Below are 24,679 nucleotides of genomic sequence, written 5' to 3' on the forward strand. Positions count from 1 at the left end.
GTATATTATGCAATGCATAATAGATAATAAAAGCCTTATAGTAAAATAAATAGTAATTATGAGTAATAGATAATAAAATGATAAATAATAAAAACTAAATTTTAGTTTAATTTATTTAATAGTTTTTCTAAGGTGGAAAAACATCAGACATACTTACACTCTACAAAAATATATGTTTTTGAGGTTCCAGCAAGTAAAATTCCTTATTTGTAACTCCACCTGCCCAAACTTCAAATTAAAAAAAAAATTAGTTTTTGTCCAAGAAAAAAAAAATTACATTTATCTTTAGTAACAAATTAATCAAAATGAAAAATATCTAAACCTATCTCTAGTTTTGAACAAGGTTTGAATGTAAGCTTTAGTATTGTTATTATGTCATAATAATGAACTTAAGTGCAAAAAATAAATACATTTAAGATTTTCTTACATCATAAAAGCTTAGAATCTGTATCACAAAAAATGTTTTTGTTGAATATTGAAATTTTTTAGAGTTTTATTCTTGACTGAAACTGTTGGATAAGTGAAGTCTTAAGTGAATAAGCACTGTACCATGTTAACTAAACCCACCCATGTATCAAACAAAAACAAGAAAACAAAACTATGGAGCTCAGATGAGTTGCCAAAATTTTGAAACAGTTTGTTTAGATTCTACTAAATTCATTCACTCTTAAATAGTAAACATTACAAACATATATAGTAAACAACATTTTTTGAAAATTTAGCATACTTGTTCTTATAGTTTGAGCATAAATTAGAGATTATTTTTTTAAAATTTTTACTACTTAAGTTAAGTTAATTTGTTATCTAACCCCTTCACATCAAAATTATTGCACTTTTTGATAACTAATGATTTTGGTCAATGATTAATAATAGATTTTTACAGACATGGTAAGTTATGTTAAAAAAAATTGCATTATGTTTTATAATCATACTGGTATTTTTAAAAGTATGGAGAAATTATGTTAAGATTAATGGTATGGCACAAGCAGATTTTCATTTAAATTTACTTTATTGTAAAAAACACATAAAAGCTTTATTAAACGTTTGTTGATAATGAGTTTATTTTACCATATGTGACATATGTTCATAAGTTATAACTTTATATTATAGTTATAAGTTATAACTTTTTTTTATAAGTTTTCAATTTGAATACAATTTAATCGAGAGTAAGTTTTTTAACTAACCCATGTTTGGTAAAATATTAAGTTATATTGTTTTTTTATCAGTATTTCCAGGTGTATAAGCTCTGTTGAAATTAGTTTAATTATGTTTTATAGTTTAAATTTTATTTTCATGTAAATATCTTAGTACAAGTTTTCTCGACTTTTTTATGCTTTTAAGTTTTTTTATTTTTGTTCTGAAATAAAATCAAATGTGTTGCGGTTTTAAAGGCTAAGAAAATGTTGAATTAAAAAAAACTTTTTTTAAATTGGTAAAATGCTCAATATATGAATGGTTTTCAATGCATTATTATCTTGAATTCCAGTCTTTAAAAAGTTCTTTAAATTTTATTATTAGTTTTGTTATAGCAAAAGCAAAATATGGAATAACTGTAAATAAAAACATATCAATGACTCCCAATTAGTTTATATCTTGCAATATAATTCTGATATTATTAAATAAAAACCCACAGGTTTTAATTTAACTTAATCATTATGAGCTCATCCCGGACAAGGAAGGGGATCTATATCAAGACAGCCAAGCAGAAAAAAGCTGACGAGCCAGACTCTGACCCGGATGACAAAAACGCAAAAAGCCACAAAGTCACTGAAGTCTACCTGCCAGAGACAATGACTTGCGCGAAGCTTCTACTAACAGCTAGCATGACTGCCTCCCTGACCTGCCACGTCACTGACTGCGATGAAACTTACAACTACTGGGAGCCACTGTACCACATGCTGTATGGCAAAGGCTTCCAAACGTGGGAGTACTCACCAGAGTACAGCATTAGGTCCTGGGCCTACATCGGAATCCACTACATCTTCACCCTGTTCCACTTTGGCCTTCTCAAAGCAATGCCCATATTCATATTTTACTTTGAGAGGATGCTGCTTGCAATCGCCTACGCCGCCTGCCAGACAGTCTTCTTCAAGGGAGTGGTGCTGAGGTTTGGCAACAACGTGGGCCGCATTCTGCTTGTCTTTTTGGTATTCAGTCCGGGCTTTTTCATTTCTAGCGTGGCCTTTTTACCAAGCTCCTTTTGTATGTACATGACCTGCCTGACCATGGGCTTCTGGCTGCAGGGGAAGCTCAACTTTGCTATTTTGTCAGTGGCAGCTGGTGCAATTGTTGCTTGGCCGTTCTCAGCAGTCCTGGGCGTGCCGTTGGCTGTGGATGTTCTTGTCAGGAGAAAAAAGTTTGCATTTTTCATCAAGTGGGTTGTTGTTGCTTTGGTGACAATGCTGCTTCCATTAGTCGTAGTTGACTCACTTTTTTATGGCAAGCTTGTGATTGCACCACTAAACATTTTGCTGTACAATGTCTTCACTGACCACGGCCCTGATCTCTACGGCACAGAGCCCTTCAGCTACTACTTTCTCAACTTGTTCTTAAACTTCAACTTTGTCTTCTGCCTCGCCTTCCTCTCAGCCTTCATCATACTCCTCATTGAGTTTGCCATCAGCCTGAAGTACAAGCACTACAGCCCGCCCTACTTCCTCTACTGCATATCCATGGCGCCCATGTACATCTGGATGGCTATCTTTTTCACCATAGCTCACAAGGAGGAGCGCTTCATCTTCCCCATCTACTCGCTCATCTGCCTCAATGCAGCAGTTGCCCTGGCCACCATACAAAAGGCCTGGTGCGTGTTCAAACTGAACAAGTACTTGAGTGAAAACTTCCTCTCAGTTGGTTTCTGTTCAGTGTTCACAGTCCTGGCGCTGTCAAGGTGCTTAGCCCTGTACTTTTCCTACAGAGCTCCTTTAGAAGTGTACCAGACCCTGCACCAGCTCCCACTGAAGTATGACATCACGGCGACCGGGCCTGTGAGGGTTTGCTATGGAAAAGAGTGGCACAGGTTTCCATCCACCTTCAATTTACCCGAGGGTTTTGAGCCACACTTCATAGAGTCCAACTTCAAGGGTCAATTGCCAGCCAAGTTTGTTGCTTCTGGTTTTGATGGAACCAGGGCAACACCTGATCACTTCAATGACATGAACACTGAGGAAAGGGGGAGGTACGTTGACGTTTCAACCTGCCACTTTTTAGTGGATTTTGACACCCAGCACCCCACGGAGTTGGAGCCAAGGTACTCGCAGCAGACTGACAAGTGGAAGGTTTTTTATGAGATGGACTTTCTGGACGCTTATGAGTCAAAGAATAAGCTGTACAGGGCTTTTTATGTGCCTTTTAAGTTTTGGAGCGAAAACACTTTTAACAAGTACCAGGTTTTAATTTCAAAGACATTGAAACTGAAAAAGCCTAAAAACTCGAAAAGATAATGTGTTTTATTTTATTTGATTTAAATACTAAAAATACAATTTGTTTTATAAAAAATTATTACACTATGAAACTTGAAAAAAAAGTAAATAACTACTATTATTCATATTACAATTTAAACAACTTAAATGATTTTATCTCATAAAACCCTATGTATACTTATAGTGAAATAAGGTTTTTGCAATATATTTTTTAAAAGTCTAACTACTTTTTTATGCATTTCAAAGCTATTGTTTTATATATATTTTTGAATTATATTTTTACTTTCATTTAATAGTTTTGAAAATTACAAACACAATATTAGGGTTTGAATGTTTTTTTTTCAACAAATTTTTAATGTTTTACAAATATGGTACAATTTAATTTATTTAGTGTATTTATTATTTTATAAAAGCATTACTTTATTTAGACTCTTTATAAACCTTATATATAAGCTATACAAAATTATGTAGTTTTTATTATTTGTTAATGTACTATTAAGTTTTTTAGAAATAACTTAAGTCAATAAGGTGCTTATTAAAAGTTTAACTTCGTGTATAAATTACTTCAGTAGTATTTATTTCAAAATTCATGTATTTCATATTATACTTCAAAAAATAATGTTTATCAAATCCAAATTGTTCGGAAGTGTTTGTTTAATATAGTTAAATTTTTTAAATACATCATGTAGTCGCTATTTATATTACTGCAACATTCTATTGTACAGCTTTAAACTTTGTAAAAAGTATGAATAACAAAAATGCCAGCAGTCTTTCAGCTGCCTTGCAGCCTCTTGTGAAACTTGGCAAGGATGTGGACAAAAAACTTGATCGAATCCAGCGTAACGACTTCACTTTGCAAGAGTCAAGGAGAGCTGCTAACCAACTCAACAATGAGTTGACTACAATTAAGGTTGGCAGGTTTGAATCAAAATCATTAATTGCACTTTGTAGTTCGAAAAAAAAAGTTTCAAGTACAGAGTACTTTTCTGTTAAGTTAGTCATTTTAATTTCTTTATTCTTTTAGTTTTTTGGTATTTTTTCAGTAACCTTTTTTCAATTTAAAGCATATTTCTATTCATAAAATAAGTTTATTATTGTTTTAAATTTCTAAACTTTTGTTGATACATCATTTGTCTTGGTTTTTAGATAAAAATTCTATTGTTAAAACAGATATAGTTTAGATATCTAAGCCATCACATATGACCTTAAAAAGTAGGGGTAACATTCAAAGAAAAAAACTCTTGTGTTCTCTAACCCTTTAATAATTCCATCAATAAATATTCATGTTGTTTTTATGATTAGTCTAGTGAAATTAGTTTGTTTTCTCCTTTTACTTATTTATATTTAAATATGAAGTTATTTAATTATTTTTCAAATTAAAGAAGTAAGGGTAAAATAAAAATAGAAAACATATATTTATGGATTGTAAAATATATATTTCAGTAAATTTTTAAAATAATTGTTTTTTTACTTTAAAGTTGTTTTCCACGTCATATATTAAGGGTGAGCAACATACGGCCAGCGGGAAAAGGACTGACCCAGACAGTTTTTAAAATTTTAATGGCATCTGACCTGCAAATGAAAATGACCGGCCCGCGAGCAAAGTGACAGGCCCTCAAAGGGTTAATATTACAAAATTTTGATAAAACTTTGTATCATATTTTTGCATATTCGGCCAGATCCAAAACTTTTATTTAAATTAGAATCCGACGGGGTCAGGATCTTGACTAAAATTAGTATCCAGTTGGATTCAGATCTAAAAAGTCATTATTTTGCTGCATCTGGTAAATCACTATTTTGAAATGCTCCAGCCCGCAAAAAACTAAATTTTTCCAAATTTGGCTTGTTGATTAAAAAACATTGCCCACCCCATTAATATATGACATATATTAATTATAATTAAGTCAGAAATGAACAAAAATAATTTTTATTGAAATAATTATTCCTAGTTTATTATAGAAAAACAACAAATATTGTAGATCTTCTGGTATGAATAATATATTTGTAATATCACTTCAAATAACTAATATAATGTAAAAGTCTTTTTTTTATGACTTTTGTAGCTTGTTACAATTTTTGCAAGAGTATCAGAAGTAAGTATGATTTAAATAAAACATTATTTTAAATTACTTAAAACTTTTAATTTTTTACCTAAATTAGAGATTTTTTCTTAAAACTAGAGTCTTTAAATTTATTTGTACTAAATTAAATCATTCAGTATTTATGTAAAACATTGTTTTTCTCAACTGTCAGAAAAGCTTGAGACTAAAATTGTTAAACTTGAAAAAAAGGAAGTAACATTATGTCAAGTTAAAACTCACCAGATAAGTTGAAATAAATGATGCTTTTTATAAAATACTTATTTTGCTTTTAAAAGTGGATCACACATATCATTCTGGTAAAGTTTGTTTTAAAATGATTTAACAAAAAAAGAGACATACATCTATATATAGGCTGTAATGTAAAATATAATAGTAGTTTTTAAAATCATATTTTCTTTTCTGTACATATTATACACTAATGATTTATATAGTATGTAATACTCATACAAAGTCAAAGTTATAGTGACATAGTACTTATAGCGATTAAAAAAAAACTAATATAGAGTTATTGGTAATTTAGTCGTTATATGTTATTAATTTTTGTTATGAATACATTAAGCTTAATGTCCAAACAAAAATAAGTCAAAAATGATTTTTTTTTGAAATCTTACATATAGGGCCTATTTTTTTTGTTAATTTTGAAAAAATGTTTATTAGGCTTGCTACATTATATTTATACCATTTTAAGTGATTTATTATTTTTAATATGCTAAATTAGCATGATTTATTTCATTTTGAAAACTTGAAATTATTGGGTATGAAATTTATTAAACTAATGCTCTTGATAAAATAATTTTGTATAATATACACCAACCTTTGTATTCTATAAGTTTTTTAGTAACTTAAGTCATTTTCTTATGTTAGTTTTAAACTTGAAGTTTCATAATGCACAAAAAAAATATTTTTAAACTTTTTTACTGTGACTGAATTTCCCTAAAGGCCATAGGGGGGCTTTCATAAAGGCTAAGTATTTTAAAAATTGAGTAATTTTTTAGTCATAAAACAGAACTTCTACTAATGTAAAAAAAGTTTTCAAGAAATTTAAGATTATCCTGACATAAAATAAAGGAGAAAATCAATTTTTGGTGGATTTTCAAAATTAAGAGAAAATTTACTTTAAAAATTTTTCCTCTATACCTTAGTACCAGAAAATTTTCATTTACTTGAAGATACCTCTAAAGTAATTTTTTTTGTTGATTGAAAAGTATCTGATACTATTTTATCAGAGCGCACATATAAGGTCTAATATAATTTTCTAAAAAAATGTTGGATCCCCTTATGGCCTAAATTCTTTCATAACAAATAATAAACGTTTAAAACACCTTAAGTAAAGTTTTAATAAGCATATGGGGTCGGACATTTTTTTTTTCACTAAAAATAACATATGATCTTAAATGAAAGCTTGAAGTACAATCTACAAGCCAGTTTTTATAGAATTAAAATATCTTATTTAACTTTTAAAATATTGTAATTTTTATAAAAATGTTCCAATACAAACGTATAGCACAAATTTTTCAGGGTCAATTTTTTTCGGAAATTAAAAAAATCACTAAAAATCTATTAACTCCTTCATTTTTTGAGCTAGAGACCTCAAACTTTCATGAAATGTTCCTTTTATAGTTTAAAAGACTTTGAATGCGGGAATTTAAAAAATTTTGAAAAATAAAAATTGTAGATAAAAAAAACAAAAAAAAAAGGTGTTTTTTTTTTCTAAATAAAAAAATTCCTGCATTCAATTTTTTTTAAATTTATAATACACTTTCTGCGCAAATTTGAAGAAGATTGGTTGAAAAATGAAGGAGGAGATAGATTTTTAGTGAAATGGTCTATTTTTGCGTTTTTAGTTTGTGCTTACCATAAGGAACCTACGGAAGTCACCAAATTTGATCGCTCTTATCTTGAATTTTTTTTTGAATTTTTTCAAGCGCTTAAAAATGTCTGATTGCTCAGATAAAACTCTATAAAATTAAACCAACTTGTAAAAATCAAGGTGGAACCCATATGCCCTTAAGTATATTTAGTTTACTAAGTTAGTCTCATCCACTTGAATTAAATACAAAGAAAGTTATACTCTAAACATCTTAAAAAAATAACTGACTCAACAATAAATCTTCAATGGAAATTAAAATTTGTACGAACACCATATGAACGAATTGTTACAAAACTCTGTTAAATCAAATTATCATCAAATACAGTTTTTTTTTTCAACACTTAATTAAAACCACTTTGCAGGAAGAAGGCAAGAAAACGTTGATAAGCATGAAAGCTGAAGACGACGTGATGCAGAATGTTTGCAGGAACGTGCCCAAGTTCACGTCAAAATTGAAGCAGATGATGGGAGGTTTGAGGGAAGAGCTTAAAACGAGGCACGGGGTTGAAAGCATGCCTGTTGAAGTGAGGAAAGTTGAAAAAGTCCAGCCTTTGCAACGTGAGTGAAAAAATAAATGGTTGTCTCAATACTGTTCAAAAATATAAGACTTTTGCGTTTGTTAAAAAAGATCCAAGCGAAACAAGTTAACTGGAATATATGATAAAAATTAAACAGTATTTTTACGTTATTACACTGACATATGTATCTTGATTTTCAAAGATCCGTTGAAGTGTGTTAACTCGTTCAACACACAGAAACATATGTCAGTGTAATGAAGGAAGAATACTTTTAATTTGTAGTTATTATCATCTCAATACTATACTTAGTTAAAAAATATGTAAATTACTTTTGGCTTTCAAACACTATTTGTTAGGGAATAATAACAATAAGTTTTTATGGAACAGAACAAGTTTTTTTAGATATTGTGAAGTTAAACCATTTTCACTGCAATAAAAATACATCTGTTAGTATAGGTACCTGATGTATAGGTAGTATACATTAGCAGGGTTCGTGCGCGTCAGGCTAAATCAGGCTAAGTCAGGCTAAATCAGTTTTTTTGAAAAAAGTAGAAAAACGTCAGGCTGAATCAGTTTTTTATTTAAAAATTTGAAAGTCTCGGTTATTCTCAGTTCAAATGCTTGAAAATTTTTGATAAAAAAAAAAGAGAAACCTTTTAAAGATCAAATTGAGATGTGATGTTATTTCTAAATACAGATTTAGTTATTAAAGACAAAATTAGTCAGTATTTGTAAAAGTAAATGCTTAAAACCTAATCTCTAAAAAATTTTAAGAATCTTCAATATTTAGTTTTAAGTAGATTATATACATTATAGTTATGAAAATTCATAAAAAATACAGTTTAAACATTACAGTTTAATTCAACTACTTAGCTGTTTGTTTGAATTTGTTTTCATTAGCTATGTTTTTCAGAGCTTAGTTAGTTTAACTGTTTTAATTTCTAATTTAAAGGCTTTATACAGAATATTTTATAGATTAAAACTCTTAGCAGTCTATTCATATATTTTACTGTTTGTTTAAAGTTGTTACAGATATTCACAACACAAAAACTTAGCTTTAAGATATAAGTACTAAGTTTTGTGGGAGTACAAATTTGAGGTACAATTCATTTTTCTTTACAAAAACAAAATGTTAAAGGTTTTTTAATTTAAGCGTAACCTTTTTAAATTTGATATGAAATCAACAATCACTGTAATTATTTAGAGTTTAGGATTTATAATTATGCTTCAATTTTAAGTATTAGTCAAGATACTATAATAAACATTTTTTACTTCTTTTAATACTTGTGTAAGCGTTTTATTTTAAATTTTAATAAAACACGACAATGCACATTGTTTTATTTTAAATCTTCTGGTTATAATGTTTTTACGTAGTGCTTAATTAAATTGAACAATTGTATTTAGTAATATATATTAAATTTTTAAACTAGTAATAGATTAGATATAACGCTTATTTTAAAACTTATCACTGAATTTGTTATGTTAAGGGAATAAGGGGTCAATCACCTTTTTCACAATTTAGTCTTATTTTATTGAGTTGTAACTAAGCTATGAGTTGCTTTTTGCAGATTTTTAAAGCTCATAAAATTTTTGAGATATAGCTGGTTGAAGTCAGAGACTACAATAGTACTATTCAAGACCCCCCAATACCTAAAATGACTTCTAAAGGGGATTTTCCTAACGTTGAAAAAATGTCAGGCTAAATTGGTCTCCGTCAGGCTAAATGAAAAAAAATTCGCGCACGAACCCTGCATTAGTCATATTAAGAAATGGTATTATAGGTAAATTAAAAAACAAACAAACAAGTATTTTGACTTTAGATTAGAAAGATACGTTGAATACAAATAAAAAATAGTAACTAGTCAGTTTCACAAGCTAAGCAATATACATTTTAAATAAAAAAATTGTGAATACCTTTTTAATTTTCTAAATTATTTTATCATAATTTTAAGCCTTATAATATGTTCTAATTATTGCAGGCAATACAAAATTTGATCAAAACTTATTAAATCCAAAATATGTTTTACTCTAAACACCTTTAACTAGTTACATCAGTTAATTTCGTCCTATCAAAATGAACTTTATTAATTATTAACTTTAATTGAGATTTAATTGGTATATCAGACAAATAAACAATCAGTTCTTTCCAATTTATCATTATTTTATAATTTTATAAAAACAAGTTATACAGTAATCTTCCTTTATTTTATCAACATATGTTTCTGTGTGTTAACTAATCAACACACTTCAACTGGGTTCTGTAAAAAAACAATTACTGTAATATGAGAATAGAAACATAGAATAAAGTAGGTGTATGCATATTTTCATTAAAAATAAAATAATTTACTACAAATTTTTACATGTTAATGGTTAATAATAGGTATTAATAATAGGTAATAATAATAACCCACTATTAACCATTAACCTGTAAAAATTTGTAGTAAATTATTTAATTTAATTTTAATGAAAACAACAGAACCCAGTTGAAGTGTGTTGATTAGTTAACACACAGAAACATATGTTGGTATAATAAAGGAAGATTACTGTGTAATTTGTTTTTGTTTATATTCCAGTGAACTTGTTTCACTAGGATCTTTTGTTAGCAAACGATTAAATATATACTTCGAAAAGTTATTTTATAGTTATATCATTTTATTTCGTTACATCAATATATCATTGTTATATTAGTATCCGTTGTGAAATTTTAAGGCCATTATTCTCAGATTATCTTTGTTTATGTGTATTAACTTTGTAAGACCATTCTTTACTTATTTACAGTACATTTCATTTTTAAGCTAACAAATGGTTTACAACAACAAAACAAGCAACTTATTGAAGGTCACCTTTAATTTAATTTAATAAGAAATACTTAAATGATTAAACTAAAAAAACTAAAACTTGAAACGAACTAAATGGGAAGTTTCAATATCATTCATAGCTTAATTAACTTCAAGTAAAAATGTCTTTGTTCTTAATCTTAAAAATAAACAGCGGTACGATCAAAATAATTTAAAATAAATTACTAAATTGTAGACGACAAATAAATTTTAAATTTAATATAAATAGCTTAGCAAAAGTCTGTGAACACTTTCTTAACCAAAATTCAAAAATAAACACTTTTAATAAATGTATTTTAATTGAAAAGTATGTGAAACACGACTTTATTTGCTTACTAATGGTATTCGAAAACTTAGGCTGGTAAAGCTAGTAAGACAAATAACCTTATGCATACCGAACTCATTTTTCATAAATTTAAACTGTCTATACCAGCGATTCTTAACCTGGATTAAAATCCCTTGTTGTAGGGGGTTAATTTTTTTATTATTAAAAGTTATGTAAATCAATGTTGATTAATTGTCTTTTAAATTTTTTAGTTAGTATTTAGCTGTATTTTTTATTAAATAAAGTCTTTAAATTTTAAGATAATTTCTATTCAATAAGTTTTATGTTTAAATTTTTTTTTTCTTAAAACTAAACAATACTTTGTATAATGGGAGTAAAATTGGTAATAACCTTCCAAAAAGGGGTAAAACATGAAAAAAAGGTTAAGAACTGATTCTATACTTTTCAGCAATTTCACAAAATCAAATGCCCGCTGCTGAGGTGGAAACAGTAGAAGTAGTTGATGAAACACCTGAAGGAGCTGACCAACCTCATCAAAGCAAGAACGCCACGTTTGAAATAGAAGACGCGCTCAATAGTGAAACAGCTCACCATCCCAACACTCCCAGAGTTTCTGCTGTTCAGAAAGAGAATCTCGACGAATCCGTGCTGAAGTCGCCGGAGACGCCAGAGTTTTTAAGTAAGTTGTTTGTTACAATTCTCATTATAAATGTAATTGGTTTAAATGTTTAAAAAAATTCATCAAAGCTAGGTGACATTTTTTAAGTTAAAAGGAAATTATAAAGTTTTCTGATTTATTTATTTTGCTGAAAAACAGCTCTTCAGATACAAAAAAAAAAAAAAAAAACAGAGCAATGAAATAAAATTAAAAGTAAAATCAAAATATAGATCCCCATAATTTTTTATTTTAGTTATTTAGCTAAAATACTGTTTAAGGGAGAAATAATATACAACATCTTTTTAAATATAATAATCATTATTAATGATAATTTTAAAATAACAAGAAAATAATATTACTAATTGTTGTGAAAACCATTTCCTTCTAAATATTTTTATTTCCTTTTCAACAAGTTAAACACCTTAACCTACTAAATTGTTTATTGTAATTCGAAAAAAAATTGTACTAACAAAATATTTATTTGTAGAACAAGGAAATCTGGATAAGGAATTCAATTTCTCACCTGTTAAGCCCAGCTTTCTCACAGACATGGATCAGGAAAATAACAAAGGTTTGAAAATAGTTTGTTTGAAAATTTGTTGTATACTCTTCTATTTTTACTGAATAATTATACCAAAACGTTTGATTGTTATAGAATTTGTTTTAGCTTGGTAGATTGTAATTACATAGACAGTTAAGTTACTTAACCAAAGATTTTAAGTGTTTAATTGTAATAAACATGTAAGCTGTAGTACTTGAGTGCATTAAATAAATATACTTGTTTAATTGATTCAAATGATGTCAAAATGAACAAGCTAGTTGTAATAATATTAAATGTTGTTTTGTGTTTTGTTTTAATATTATATGCTACTAATTCAAACTAAAAGTAATTACTTATATTTGATAAAGTATTTTACAAGTCAACCTTGGAAATTAACAAAATTTTTGTTTTTTCTTACAAATAGATACGCCCCCAACCCCAAAAAATAAACGTCGAAGCAAATTAGTTTCACCTAGAAAATATAATATTAAAAGTCTTACCAAGCAACAACCTATTCCAGGCAATTACTGTTTTGTTTTTAGTTTACGTTTAATTAGTTTTGTTTACTGGAACTTAAGTCTCAATTTTATTGTGTAAATTAAACAAATTATATCTTTACATCATCATAAGTTTCTTTCTAACATGTTGAATAAGCTGGTAAATTTAGTTGAAGTAAGTCTATTTGGTGTCTATCTATATAAATACGATTCTAGAAGGTAAACAAAAGGAGTAGCTGTCAAATTTGCATTAGTGTACAAAATTGCACTAGCGTACAAAATTGCACGAGGGCACAAAATTGCACGAGGGGACAAAATTGCACGAGGGCGCATTAATTTTTTTTTCTTAACTTAAATTTTTAAATTTTCGTTTTCAGTTTTTCTTTTTTACTGTCACTGTAATCCCTTACCCTTGGTCGGTAGCTTATTTTTCTTTTTTATTAATTTATTTTGATTTATCTTTTAGTTTTTTATTTCTGTTTTTTTTTATATGTTTTACTTTTTTTTTAAACTGTCGTGCTAAAATGACCCTCCGTGCAAAATTGTAACTCGTGCAAAATTTATCCTTGGTGCAAAATTATCTTCGTGCAATTTTTCCTCCTTGTGCAAATTTGTCTTCGTTTAATTTTATGCCCTCACGCATTTTCGTCTTCGTACATTCTAGTCTCCTCGTGCAATTTTAAACCGTTCCAAATTAAAAATGTTAATAATAATATATATGTAGCTCTAAATGTTTACCTTATGAAAATCAATATGTTTAAGGACAACAAAAGTGTGCATGGACGACTCAATTTTAGAATACTAAGGAGTCTGTTTATTACAGTATACTGTCTACTTAATCTAACCATTAATGTATATTGTTTATAATAAAAACTTAAATTAATTGACTAATTAAAGATTAGTTAGCATGTCATTGGAAAATTCAACTGTGACCGTTTCTTATAAATACTTTATTTCTTTTGTTTAGTTTTAAACTTCTACACAAAAAAAGATAACTTTTCTTTTCTATTTATAAATAGACAAGGCCCAAGCACCACAAAGTAACCGTCGAAGCCTTTTAACTTCGCCGAGAAAATACACCAGAAATAGTTTCACAGCATCACAGTTTCCATCAGGCAATTACTGTCTTGTTATAAGTTAATTAACTATAAAATAAATGATAATAGTCTGAATTTTTTGAATCCTAGGTTTAAAATGTCTTCTAATACTTTAATTAAACGTTTTATCACAAAAAAAAACACAGTTTTGTATATAGTTTGTTTGCAAGTAGCCAATAAAAATTGATACGATATGTGGTAAAGTTATGTTAAATTAAGTAAGTTAGATTACACACATACAGTATAATTTTTTTATTGATATTAAACACTAAAACAAAAAAAAATACTGTTTTGCTTTTCAAGAATGACAGCAGTGTCCAAGTTGATTTAATGGAAATAAATTTTAAATAGCTCTTGTCTTAGATTATTTAAATATATGTTTTCTTTCTTGTTTGTCCATAGAAGCTGTCAAACTGTCGGTGCAAAGTAGCAAGCTCGATACCCCTAAAAAGTACACGAGAAAAATTGCTTCCAAACAAAACAACTTAGCTTCGTCTGGACGTAAGTTATGGTGGTGAAAAACAGAATACTGTTAATTATTTTAAACTATTTTTGTTGCCAGTTGAATTTTTAGAGAAGACTGTAAGGAATTATAAATATTTTATTACTTTATTTAGTTAGGACAACATTTCCTTGCAAATAAGTTGGAATAGTCTGTCAACTCTGGTTAAAAAAAAGACAAACCATGAATTATAAGTCCCATACATGCGTTACACTTTTACTATGTTATGTTAATTATTATAAAATTATTTTTTTCTAATCTAACATATTTGCATAGAGAGTCACTTTTATCACTTAAACTGCTAGTTGTGAAATGCAAAGTAAGTAAATTTAAAATGCTAGCTATCTCAACCCCCTCACCTCCAACATATAAATGTAAACTCTGTTCTTTTTACACTTAAGTCTTAAAAATTGGGTTTTTTTTTGATAAACCTAACTCTCATCTATGACCGACAACCAACATACTTGGTCCTCTAAACATCATTAAAATCTCATTTAACAATCTGTCTTGTTCCCTGTTCTAAACTTTACCAACAAACACGACCACAGGCGGTAAGCTGTCGTGGAAGCCGCAGCTCGCGGACACCAAAAAGCTGTCGTGGGGATCGGGGCAGGGGCCGACGAGGGTTCCGCGGGGGCAGCGGGACGCGGAGGAGGAGGAAAGCTCGTCGGAGGAGGACGAGTTCGGGGGAGTGATCAAAACGAGGAGGGACAGACTGCAGTTGCCCGCCGGCAGGGTTCGTTGCATTTTTATAGTTTGTTTCAGATTTAAAAAAAATGTTTTAGTTGTTAGTTTTATATTGGGAATGTTTCTAGATGGTTAAAACGTAGAAGTAAGAAGAAAAGTAGTTGGGTTTTAGATATGTATACTTGAATTTGTATTGGTGTCTAATGGTTTTTGGTTGCGCTTCTCAATGGGATTGATACCTTCTTTGGATAAAATATTCTCTAATCTGAGTAAAATAACCATACTGTTGCATTTTAGAAATTTTGAAAACCTTATATTTACATTTTTTGTAAAGGAACAAAAATTGTTTTCTTTTAATAGTAATTACTAAGGAATTCAAATTAGAGATGTGAAAGTCAAAGTGTTGAATTTTATCTACAAGAAATTATTTCTTGATATTTTCAACAAAATACTATATCAATATCTAAAAAAAAACTAACTGTTATAGTTTTGATTATCTTCTGAATTAATTGTTGTCAGTTGCTTTTAAGAATTAACGAACTTGTGCTTATGCGTATTTTAACTGCTTCTTCATTTACAAGTTTTATTTACTTTTTATCTACTTCAAGTTGTCTTGTTGAACTTAAGTCTGATTTGCTATTTTTATAATCCTTTATTATTTTTTCAAAGCATATAGATAAGAAATTAAATATTTTATTTTCTAAGGTTCATCCATTACATAGATAGTAAAAACAAGGTAAATATTAAAAGCTCTATTCTGTAAGATGAATGTTGTTTTATATTCACCGTACTGCCTAACCACTTGTTGTTAAGTTAAATTTTCATTTACTTCCTGCTTTTCTACGTTATATGCAGTTATAATCCGTCAACATGTACTTTATCTTCGAAGCAATATTTTGTAAATTTTTTATATGTTCAATTTAAAAGAGTTATATAATTAAAAAGTTCGCTTTCAGGTTTGCAAACAATAATTTTACTTATAAAGTATTTATTTATAAATTCATAAATATTTTTTTAAATGACGTCAATTAAGTTGGATTCAAGTAAGTTATGAAACAAACAAAAAAACTAAATATAAAAAAAAAGATAGAAATATGTTTATAAATAATGCAAAATCACGTTTTTTGATTATTGTTAAATGTGTTTAAAAAAAGCTTAGTGACGTCACGAGTAAAAATACTTGAATTTTTTTACATTTTTTAATTCACGTTTTAATAGGAACATAACAAATTTGACAATGGTTAGAACATTTTTTCGATTTGCAGCTTTCCACGCGAGAGATTAATTTTATCCACATCACTTAATTTGCTGTGCTTCTGTGCCAACAATTAGTAGCAAGTTCTGCATATAATAAGTATTATAAAAATTAACAAAAACTAAACACTAATGTGGCAAATAGTTATTCTGGTTTTGATATTTTTTCTCTTAAATATCCTTAAAATTAAGTTATTTTACAAAGTATTTTAATAGCTCTATTTAATTTACTTCTTTTAGCCTAAATAAAAAATATAGTATTTATTTGTAAACTACTTTTTGGCGTAAAGAGATAACTATACAAGGCTATAAGTTGTTGATTGATTTAAAGTACAAGTTAAGTGCTATAAGCTCCATTTTCCCGCTGGAAGAGTTTTTTATTAAGTTGTTTTAATCTTTAATTTGTTATGGATTTGTTTAAGTTTTTGTACTTTCCACATATACATTAATATGCACTTGAATTTGTATTGATGTTTATGGTTCTAGGATAAACGTCTTAATTGTATTGATACTTTTTTTTTTGTAAAAATAGTCTTTGTAAATTTACCATACTAATGCATTTTAGAAGTTTTTAAAACTGGACCTTAACATTAAAAAAAAAAGGGATAGAGAAAATTTTCATGTAATTTTGATTTCCAAGGAATTTAAATATCTTTTTTTGTACTCAAGTTTTGAAAGTCATAATGTTGAATTCAATATACGATAAATTAACCTTTCAACAAAATAATCAACCAATATGTAAAAACTTTTCAACTTATATCGTTTTAATTATCACCTGGTGTGAGTTACAAAATATATCTAATAATTACAAATAGCTAATCCTCATATTCATATATATTGTGACGTAATTATTAGATATATTTTGTTCAATCATTAGCAACTGGTTTGAATTAATTCTTCCTTCCATTCATGTAATTAGTTTATATTATGATTTGTTATTTAATTGTGTATTTTAGTTCACTTTACTTAATTTAGACTTCGTAATTACAAATATTTATAGTCTAAAACAGTCGGATTTAACATTAAGTATTTTACCTATTATTTACCATTAACCTCTAAAAATCTGTAGAAATTATTTTTGTTTTAATGAACACATGTATACACCTACCTTAGCTTCTATTCTTTTTCTTAATTTTTTTACAGAACCCAGTTGAAGTGTGTTAATCCGTTAACACACAGAAACATTAGTCGGTACAATAAAAGAAGGATACTGTATAATTTGTTTTTATTAAATATTAGTATATGAATTAAGTCTAACATGTTATCAATATTTTTAGATTTTATTAAAACTGAGGTCGAGTCTATTTTGTTTAAACAATACGTTTATGTATTAGTTTAAGATCATGTTCCTATTTTTGTTTTTCTTAGTTTTGTGCTTGAAATGTTCAGTTTAAATTTTATATAAAGCTATAGCAAATAAGTCTTCAGCTTGTTTGAAATATTACCAAGTAGTTAATTTTATTTAAGTTTTTTATAAGGAAATTAAGTTATCACATTTTATGCATATTATTTCCTTCCTGAAAGTTACATTCGTTGAAGTTAGAAATATGAACTTACTTTATTTAGGCATATAGTGTGGTCTAAATGTTTATAATTCACTTGTATCACAGGTATTACTTGCTTAAGTATTAATTTTTGCTTAATAATAAGAGACTGAGTCGAATAGTTTACATCAGTGCTTCTGAACCTTTTTCTAGTGGCGGAACCCTTTTCCAAATTTCAACTTTTCTGCGGAACCCCTAATTTAATTTTACATAAAATGTTTAATACAATATTTCCTGCAACAAACGAAAGAATATCAAACAAATTTTTTAGCAAAACTATATCATTGTTAGAAATCATACCAATTGTAATAGTATTAGTTCGAGTCAAACTCAAAGTGCGCCAGAGGCGTTAGGTATTTTATGATTCTATAATAAATAAACGAAAACAAACATGATTAATCGCAACGTCATAAAAGTCTATTCTTTCTAATAAAAACAAAATGAGAGCTACAAACAATAACGAAATGAACATGAATTCACAGATTACTGTAATAAACGGGTAAGATGCCTAACAAAAAATAAATAAAAAAACATTTAGTGCGAAACTTGAACTTGTCTCTTAGCAACAAGCATGTCAATGCGCGGCTGGATTTTGGACTGACTGAGACGTCGACAGGCAGATAAGGTTGGAGTCAGCATACAGTTCCTTTGCTTCGTTTTAATGTTTGTTACATGCGAAAAGCCGGACTCGCAAAGATAAGTGGTAGTGAATGGTAAAAGAAAAATTTTACTGCACGCTTTGCTAAGACGGGGTACTCTGAAATTGCACATATCCAAAAATCTAAAAGCTCCTTCCCTTTGAAACTCAATTTTAAATTGCTACCTTCAGATAGTTGCAGCAGTTCGTTTTCTATATCTGTATGAAGATTCACTTCTTCTGAAGCAATATCACACATAAAAGGATTCAAAATCCATAAATTTCCGATGCGAACATTTTCAGGAAAATAATGTTGAAACTTTATAGACAAAAGATCAAGGTGATTGTATATTCGTCAGAGAAGTTGAATTCTATGCATTTTTCATGGGCCTCATTAAGCCGGTAAAACATCGCAAAATTACCATTGCTAACCTTTTTCTTCCAAAATTTAATTCTTTTTTTAAACGCCTCAATCTTGTCTGTCATGACAAAAATGGAATTTTGCTTCCCTTGCATGCTTAAGATCAAAGCGTTTAATTCTTCTAAAGTATCGGTGAGATAAGCTAGCCTGGCTAAAAAAACATCATCTTCAAAGAACTTCACTAATTCTGAGCCTTCATCTTTAAGAAAGGTGAACACCTGCTTCTTTAATTCAACGAGACGAACCAGTGTCCGCCCCTTCGACAGCTACCGAACTTCGTTTTGATAAAGAAGTCGCAGATGGTCAGCATCTAAACTTTCACATAAGTCTTTGAAACATCTGGCCTTTGTGTCACTTTTCTTTATAAAATTAACAGTTTTATTCGACGCTGAGAAAACTTCTTGTAAACAAGAAGGAAGATGTTTTATTGCCAAATTATCTCTATGTAAAAAACAATGTATCCATTTAGCTTCAACTGCTTTATCCTTCATTTTCCTCACTACGCCATTTTTGGACCAAGTCACAGACGTTGCACCGTCAGTACAAATGCCGACACATTTATTCCACTCTAAATCTTGCTGATGAAATAATTTTCGACGCATTTCATTACTTCAACAGAAGTTGTTTTTGTGGGTAATTCTCCACAAAATGATATATCTTCGTAGAATCCTTCCAGCCCACTATATTTAACAAAAACGAGTAACAATGCTTTGCCGCTTACGTCAGTGGACTCGTCTAGTTGCACAGCATAAAAAAAACTGGCTTTTAATTTCTCTAGTAGTTGATCCTCTGTATCACTAGCCATCTACATGACCCTGGATTGGAGGGTGTCATTAGACAGAGGAATTGTTCTAAGTTTTTTAACAACTGCTTTTGATGCAACCTCCTCGCACAGATTATAGAGAAAGAAAGGGCAAACTCCTTAGCAATAGTGAAAGCCTTCTTGCATAATTCAATTCTCAATGCTCCCTTATTACTTGCCTTTAAAATTTAGGTGGAAGGGTTGATGGATGATTACAACGCACACTTTTGCAAGAATAAGGCATGTGCCTTCTTTTTAAAATAGTCCAACTTTTTAAATTACTGTCCTAATGGAATGCATCTTGGTGCCTTCTCAACTTTGCTGGTGGTATTGATGAGTTTGCCAACACTTTGTTACAACCAGCCTCAACACATTGACCTTTCTGTTCTCCTCCACTTTCAATCACCACAAAACCATACTGCAGATACTCATCAATAAACTTTCTAATTTTACCTTTACCAGAAATAAGTTTCTGATAAAGATTTAAATTTAGTTTTATTGTGTAAACAATTATAATTTGTTTTGATTGCTCCTACATTGTTTGCTTTAGTGATAAGACCAGTACTTTCATGACTTCACTAAAAATAGAAATTCAAAAAATTTGAAAAAAATTTGTGCAACCAGGACACATATTAATAATTAATACCCATTAAAAGTCCTACCGCTAGATACACACTAAGCAGATCAATGAATGCTATTATTATATATGTTTTCCATTTTATGTGTTCCATTTTTTTGAAGTTTTATGATTTATGTTTTTTTTTTCTTTCAAATTTCTTTTTTAAATTTCGAAAGGCTTCGCGGAACCCCTGAGAGGCGTCGCGGAACCCTAGGGTTCCTCGGAACCCCATTTCAAAAGCACTGGTTTACATTATGTTACTGTACTATTGCTTCAAATAACTTTTCAACTTGCTTGTATTTTGTAAATTCCAAGCTGTACTTGTTCATCATTGTTTTAGGATTTTAATGTTTGTTGAACTGTTAAAATGTATATTTTGAAAACTTATGTTGATAATATTGCAAATTTAGAAATGGTTTTGTTATTAATAAGTTTATAAATGCAATTTGACAAGTTAAATGCTGATTTATAGGTTACATATAGTCTAGGTTAAACTTTTCCCAGAGTGCAATATTTCTGTTTTTGGATATTCAGGGGGCGTTAGTTATTAGTGAAGTAAAAAGGTAAATGGATAACTAACATTAATCAATAAAGGAGCGAATGTTTTTGAAAATTTCTGCTGAACGTTTAAGAAAAAGAGTTTGGGAAATCCTATTTTAAACACGAACAAAAAAGAAAAATTTGTATATTTTTTACAATTACTTAATATGTAATTGAGAATAAAAACAAACTGTAGTTTAAAAAAAAGAATTATTAAACTTTTTGTTGTATTAAAAAATGAATCATCAATTGTTAGTTGTTCTGTTATGATTTATTTAAATAGCTGTTTAAAAAAAACTAATTTAATTAACATTAATTCAGAAACTAAACTATTGTGTGTACAGCTGTTAAATGTATATGTTTAAAGATTTCGGTTTTATAGTATCAATTTAAGAAAACTAATTTTTGAAGTTAACAATAAATCCTAATACTTTAACCTACTATTTATAATATATATATATATATTAACAGGCGTGGGATGAAGCTAGGAAATTTGCAAATGAAGGACTCAACATGTCCGAACTGACAATCACTGAATTTTCATGCTTGAAAAAAACTCCTGTTGAAGTAAGTTTTTATTATTTAAGTGTATTTAAATGCTTGTTAGTGTTAGCTTTTTATGTCAATAAAATTTGTACGATTGTATTATTCTGCAGGTGGATTTATTCTAATGCTTATAAACTTTTCTGTTCCTATCAATAATTTTCTTGATATAAGTCGTTTACATTTTGCATTTATATTTGAAAATAACAGTGTTTTAAACCTAGGCACTCAAACTAAAACCATCTGACTACATTTTGTTTGAATGTTAGTATATTTTTTAATTCAATCTTATTTAAATCATCAAAATTATTACAGATAAAGCCAAATAGAGTAACCGGGCCTAGAAGAGGTAAGTATTTTTTAAAGACTTTATTGTATAATGTTGAAAGAGTCAAAAACTAAATTATTATTGATCCGAAGCACATTTATACCTATCTGCATTGTTTTATAACAACATTACTAATACATTATTTAACTAGGAATATATTCCAAAAACCTTTAATACAACATTTTAGAACACTGTATTTTAAACATGATACATTTAAAATCTTTAAAACTTAGCTATGCTCGCCAATAAATACCATACTTATCAATATTATCTGTAGCAGCACTTATTTACTAGAAAAAATTTTTTGTGGGCGGACTTGAAAGAAAAGTTTATTCTAAAAACTACTAAACATAGAATATATTTTTAATGCGAAATTTTATAATAATATAAATTGTTTTGTTTCCACCACTCTTTACTCAATTTTAAAATTAAGTAAAATTTTATTTATTTGTTGTAAGTAAGTTTATTTTCACTTGCTTTTCATAAGCGATTTTTTAACAATAGATAATTTACTGACCAGATATTTGTACAGGCATTTTTTTCCAACCCATGGTCTATAGTATTATTTTATTAATAGTTGTTCAGTTATTATCTACGCTTACGCACATTTCGTCTAGCAGTGAACATTTATACACTAGATCTATAATGAAACAATTTAAAAAAAGTATTTTAAAACTTACTAAACAGATTTTACTTTTTGCATTCTTGATATTTTCTTATCTTAAAAAGTAATTTTAATAATTAGTAAGTAAGTACAGTTTCTTTTAAGTACAATTATTATTATCTGTCAAAAATAATATGTTTAGAAAGTTTTTGTTTTAACGACCTAAAATTCTCATTTCTTTTTTTTTTTGTACATAGCAATAAGGCCGTACAAAACAGGTGATTACCCCCCAGGTGAAACCTACAAAACTCCCGAACTGAGAACTTGTGTGGATGTAAGCGGCATGAAGCTGTACAAGAGCGTCACCCCCAAGACGCCCGCCTTCATTACCGATGATACAAGGTTCAACACGCCAGACGTCAATCAGCATAGATTGTTGGTTTTGTTGTATAAGTTATAGGATAATGTTTATATTATTAGTATAGGACTCAACACAAGTTTTGTCATTTTTAAGAGAGATTTGTAGAGTATATATATTTGTTAATGTTTATTAGGTTCTATGAAGACGTTAAAAAACTTTTATATAAGCAATTTTTTATGAAATTTTATTAAAATATGTTCTTTTTTTCGTTTGTGTGTAATATTTAATTTTTATACTGAAGTTTAAAGCTTAACATCTGTGTTTATTTATCTTATAAAAGTATGTTTAACGTAATTATCTTTACACATTATATGTTTATTTTTACACTATTTCTTGTACTAATACAGTACAACGCCGGAAACTCCGAACTTTGAAGGCGGAGATGCGACTAGTTATCACAATATTCAGTGAGTTTGTTTGATTATAAGATGTTGTATGTCTGTAATATATTTAGTACAAGTTTAAGCAACGAGACTTGTAGATTTTGGTATTGGTATATCCTCATTTGCTATTTGTTAAGTTCTTTTTGTTTAAATATATAAATGAATGGTGTAGAAACTTGAATGCAAGTTTAGTAAAGTTTTAGAAATGTATTTTAGGTACATTTAAAAATTTATAATTTTATAATATTGTAATTTTCTGTTTTTAGATTTAAAACTAGTAAATTGGTTTGAAAAACCAATTCAAAATTGTATAAGTTTGAAATAAAGTCATGTAGCATATTTGAGAAAAGTCCAAAAATAATTTGTTTGAAATAAATGTTTTCCAGTAGTTATTAAATGTGTAGTTTTAATATTTTCAACAATCTTGTTCGCAATTATAATCTATGAAATCTCAGATCAACATATGGAGACACCAGTGTGGATACAGCATCGCGATTTGTTCCGAAAACCCCACAAACACCAGCTTTCATGAACAATGCAATCAAAAGGTACATTGCAGCTGACAAAATGTTAGTATTAGTTGGTGAAGTTAAGATAAGGTGTACTTGTTGTTGTGCGTTTATTGGAATTGTTATAAAAGTATTTATCTTACATGTATCAATATAAGGGATTTGTAAGCTAATAAATTAATATTGATTTGGCTGTATAATATTGGTTTAAAAAGTTGCAAAAAATTATGTTTTTAATTTTTAGTTTGTTTTTGGTGTAAAAATTTGTGTTTACTTTAATTTTTTGTTTCAAGTATGCCAAGTAGACTTAAAATTTTGTTACTCAAAAATATTTAAGTTGAACAAAACCATGATAAAAAGACTAGCATACAGAAATATTTTTACACCAGTTTAATAAAGCAACTCATGTTTTTAAAGCCTTATTGTGATTTACTTATCTTATTTGTCTGTTAGTTTTTTTAAATTTGATTTTTATTTTAGTGAAACTCCCGAGACACCTGACTCACGAGCGAACTTTTCAAAAAAAAATTAAGGTCAGTTATTTTTATTATACTTATAGTATACAAATACAGTTTTATTACTTATTTATTTAATTCAACTTTGTTGTTATTTGCGTTACTACAAGTTTACAATATGTTATAATTAAAGTTCAAATTGAATTGTTGATAAATAGTTAACTTGCTTTGACTCCACTTGATTTTTACTTTTTACTAAGTCAATTTATTTTCAGGTGTAGATAAGCGGAAAAAAGTAAAAACAAATCTTTACGACATCTAACCGAAACACAACTTTACTGTTAATTGATTTTTTCATGTGAAGTAATGTTTTTTAACATATTTGTCTCAAAAAATGTTTTAGAATTGTAAATTGTTAATGTTACTAATGGTACTGATTAAATAAGTTTTTAGTTATATGAAGATTTGTGAATATAGGAAATTATAATGTTTTATAAATTGTTTGATTTTTTATCTTAAAATATTTTCAAGTTTGTTCATTTATTTCTGATTTTCAATCATAACAAAAGTTACTGTTTGAAATATATACCAAAGAAAATATA

The 24,679-nt window shown here is 28.3% G+C and overlaps 2 protein-coding genes across 3 annotated transcripts; both read left to right on the forward strand.

Annotated features, from left to right (window-relative positions):
- The first annotated feature begins 1,637 nt into the window (after positions 1 to 1,637).
- Positions 1,638 to 3,554, forward strand: LOC145835391 (alpha-1,2-mannosyltransferase ALG9-like). Its single transcript, XM_082942956.1, has one exon. The coding sequence runs from the start codon at positions 1,656 to 1,658 to the stop codon at positions 3,441 to 3,443; it is 1,788 nt and encodes a 595-aa protein (XP_082799082.1). The 5' UTR covers positions 1,638 to 1,655; the 3' UTR covers positions 3,444 to 3,554.
- A 602-nt stretch (positions 3,555 to 4,156) lies between these two features.
- On the forward strand, positions 4,157 to 24,634 carry LOC145836179 (uncharacterized). 2 transcript variants are annotated; one of them, XM_082943994.1, is made up of 12 exons: positions 4,157 to 4,332; positions 7,757 to 7,952; positions 11,484 to 11,714; positions 12,181 to 12,264; positions 14,879 to 15,066; positions 21,306 to 21,401; positions 21,693 to 21,726; positions 22,588 to 22,744; positions 23,078 to 23,137; positions 23,569 to 23,682; positions 24,103 to 24,155; positions 24,353 to 24,634. In XM_082943994.1, the coding sequence occupies exons 1-11, from the start codon at positions 4,168 to 4,170 to the stop codon at positions 24,152 to 24,154; spliced, it is 1,377 nt and encodes a 458-aa protein (XP_082800120.1). In that variant the 5' UTR covers positions 4,157 to 4,167; the 3' UTR covers position 24,155; positions 24,353 to 24,634. The 2 variants fall into 2 exon arrangements, with proteins under 2 accessions (XP_082800120.1, XP_082800121.1); XM_082943995.1 differs by having other exon boundaries at positions 22,603 to 22,744.
- The last annotated feature ends 45 nt before the right edge of the window (positions 24,635 to 24,679 follow it).

The sequence above is a fragment of the Thalia democratica genome, chromosome 5 (genome assembly GCF_965202585.1).
Source record: "Thalia democratica chromosome 5, ktThaDemo2.hap1.1, whole genome shotgun sequence".
NCBI lineage: Eukaryota > Metazoa > Chordata > Thaliacea > Salpida > Salpidae > Thalia > Thalia democratica.

Bases quoted from the DNA above. Each gene is read 5' to 3' on its own strand.
- LOC145835391 (XM_082942956.1), top strand. From the start codon at position 1,656: ATGAGCTCATCCCGGACAAGGAAGGGGATCTATATCAAGACAGCCAAG.
- LOC145836179 (XM_082943994.1), top strand. From the start codon at position 4,168: ATGAATAACAAAAATGCCAGCAGTCTTTCAGCTGCCTTGCAGCCTCTT. The intron at 7,953-11,483 runs GTGAGTGAAAAA...TATACTTTTCAG, and splicing joins AAAAGTCCAGCCTTTGCAAC to CAATTTCACAAAATCAAATG. The intron at 23,138-23,568 runs GTGAGTTTGTTT...ATGAAATCTCAG, and splicing joins ACTAGTTATCACAATATTCA to ATCAACATATGGAGACACCA.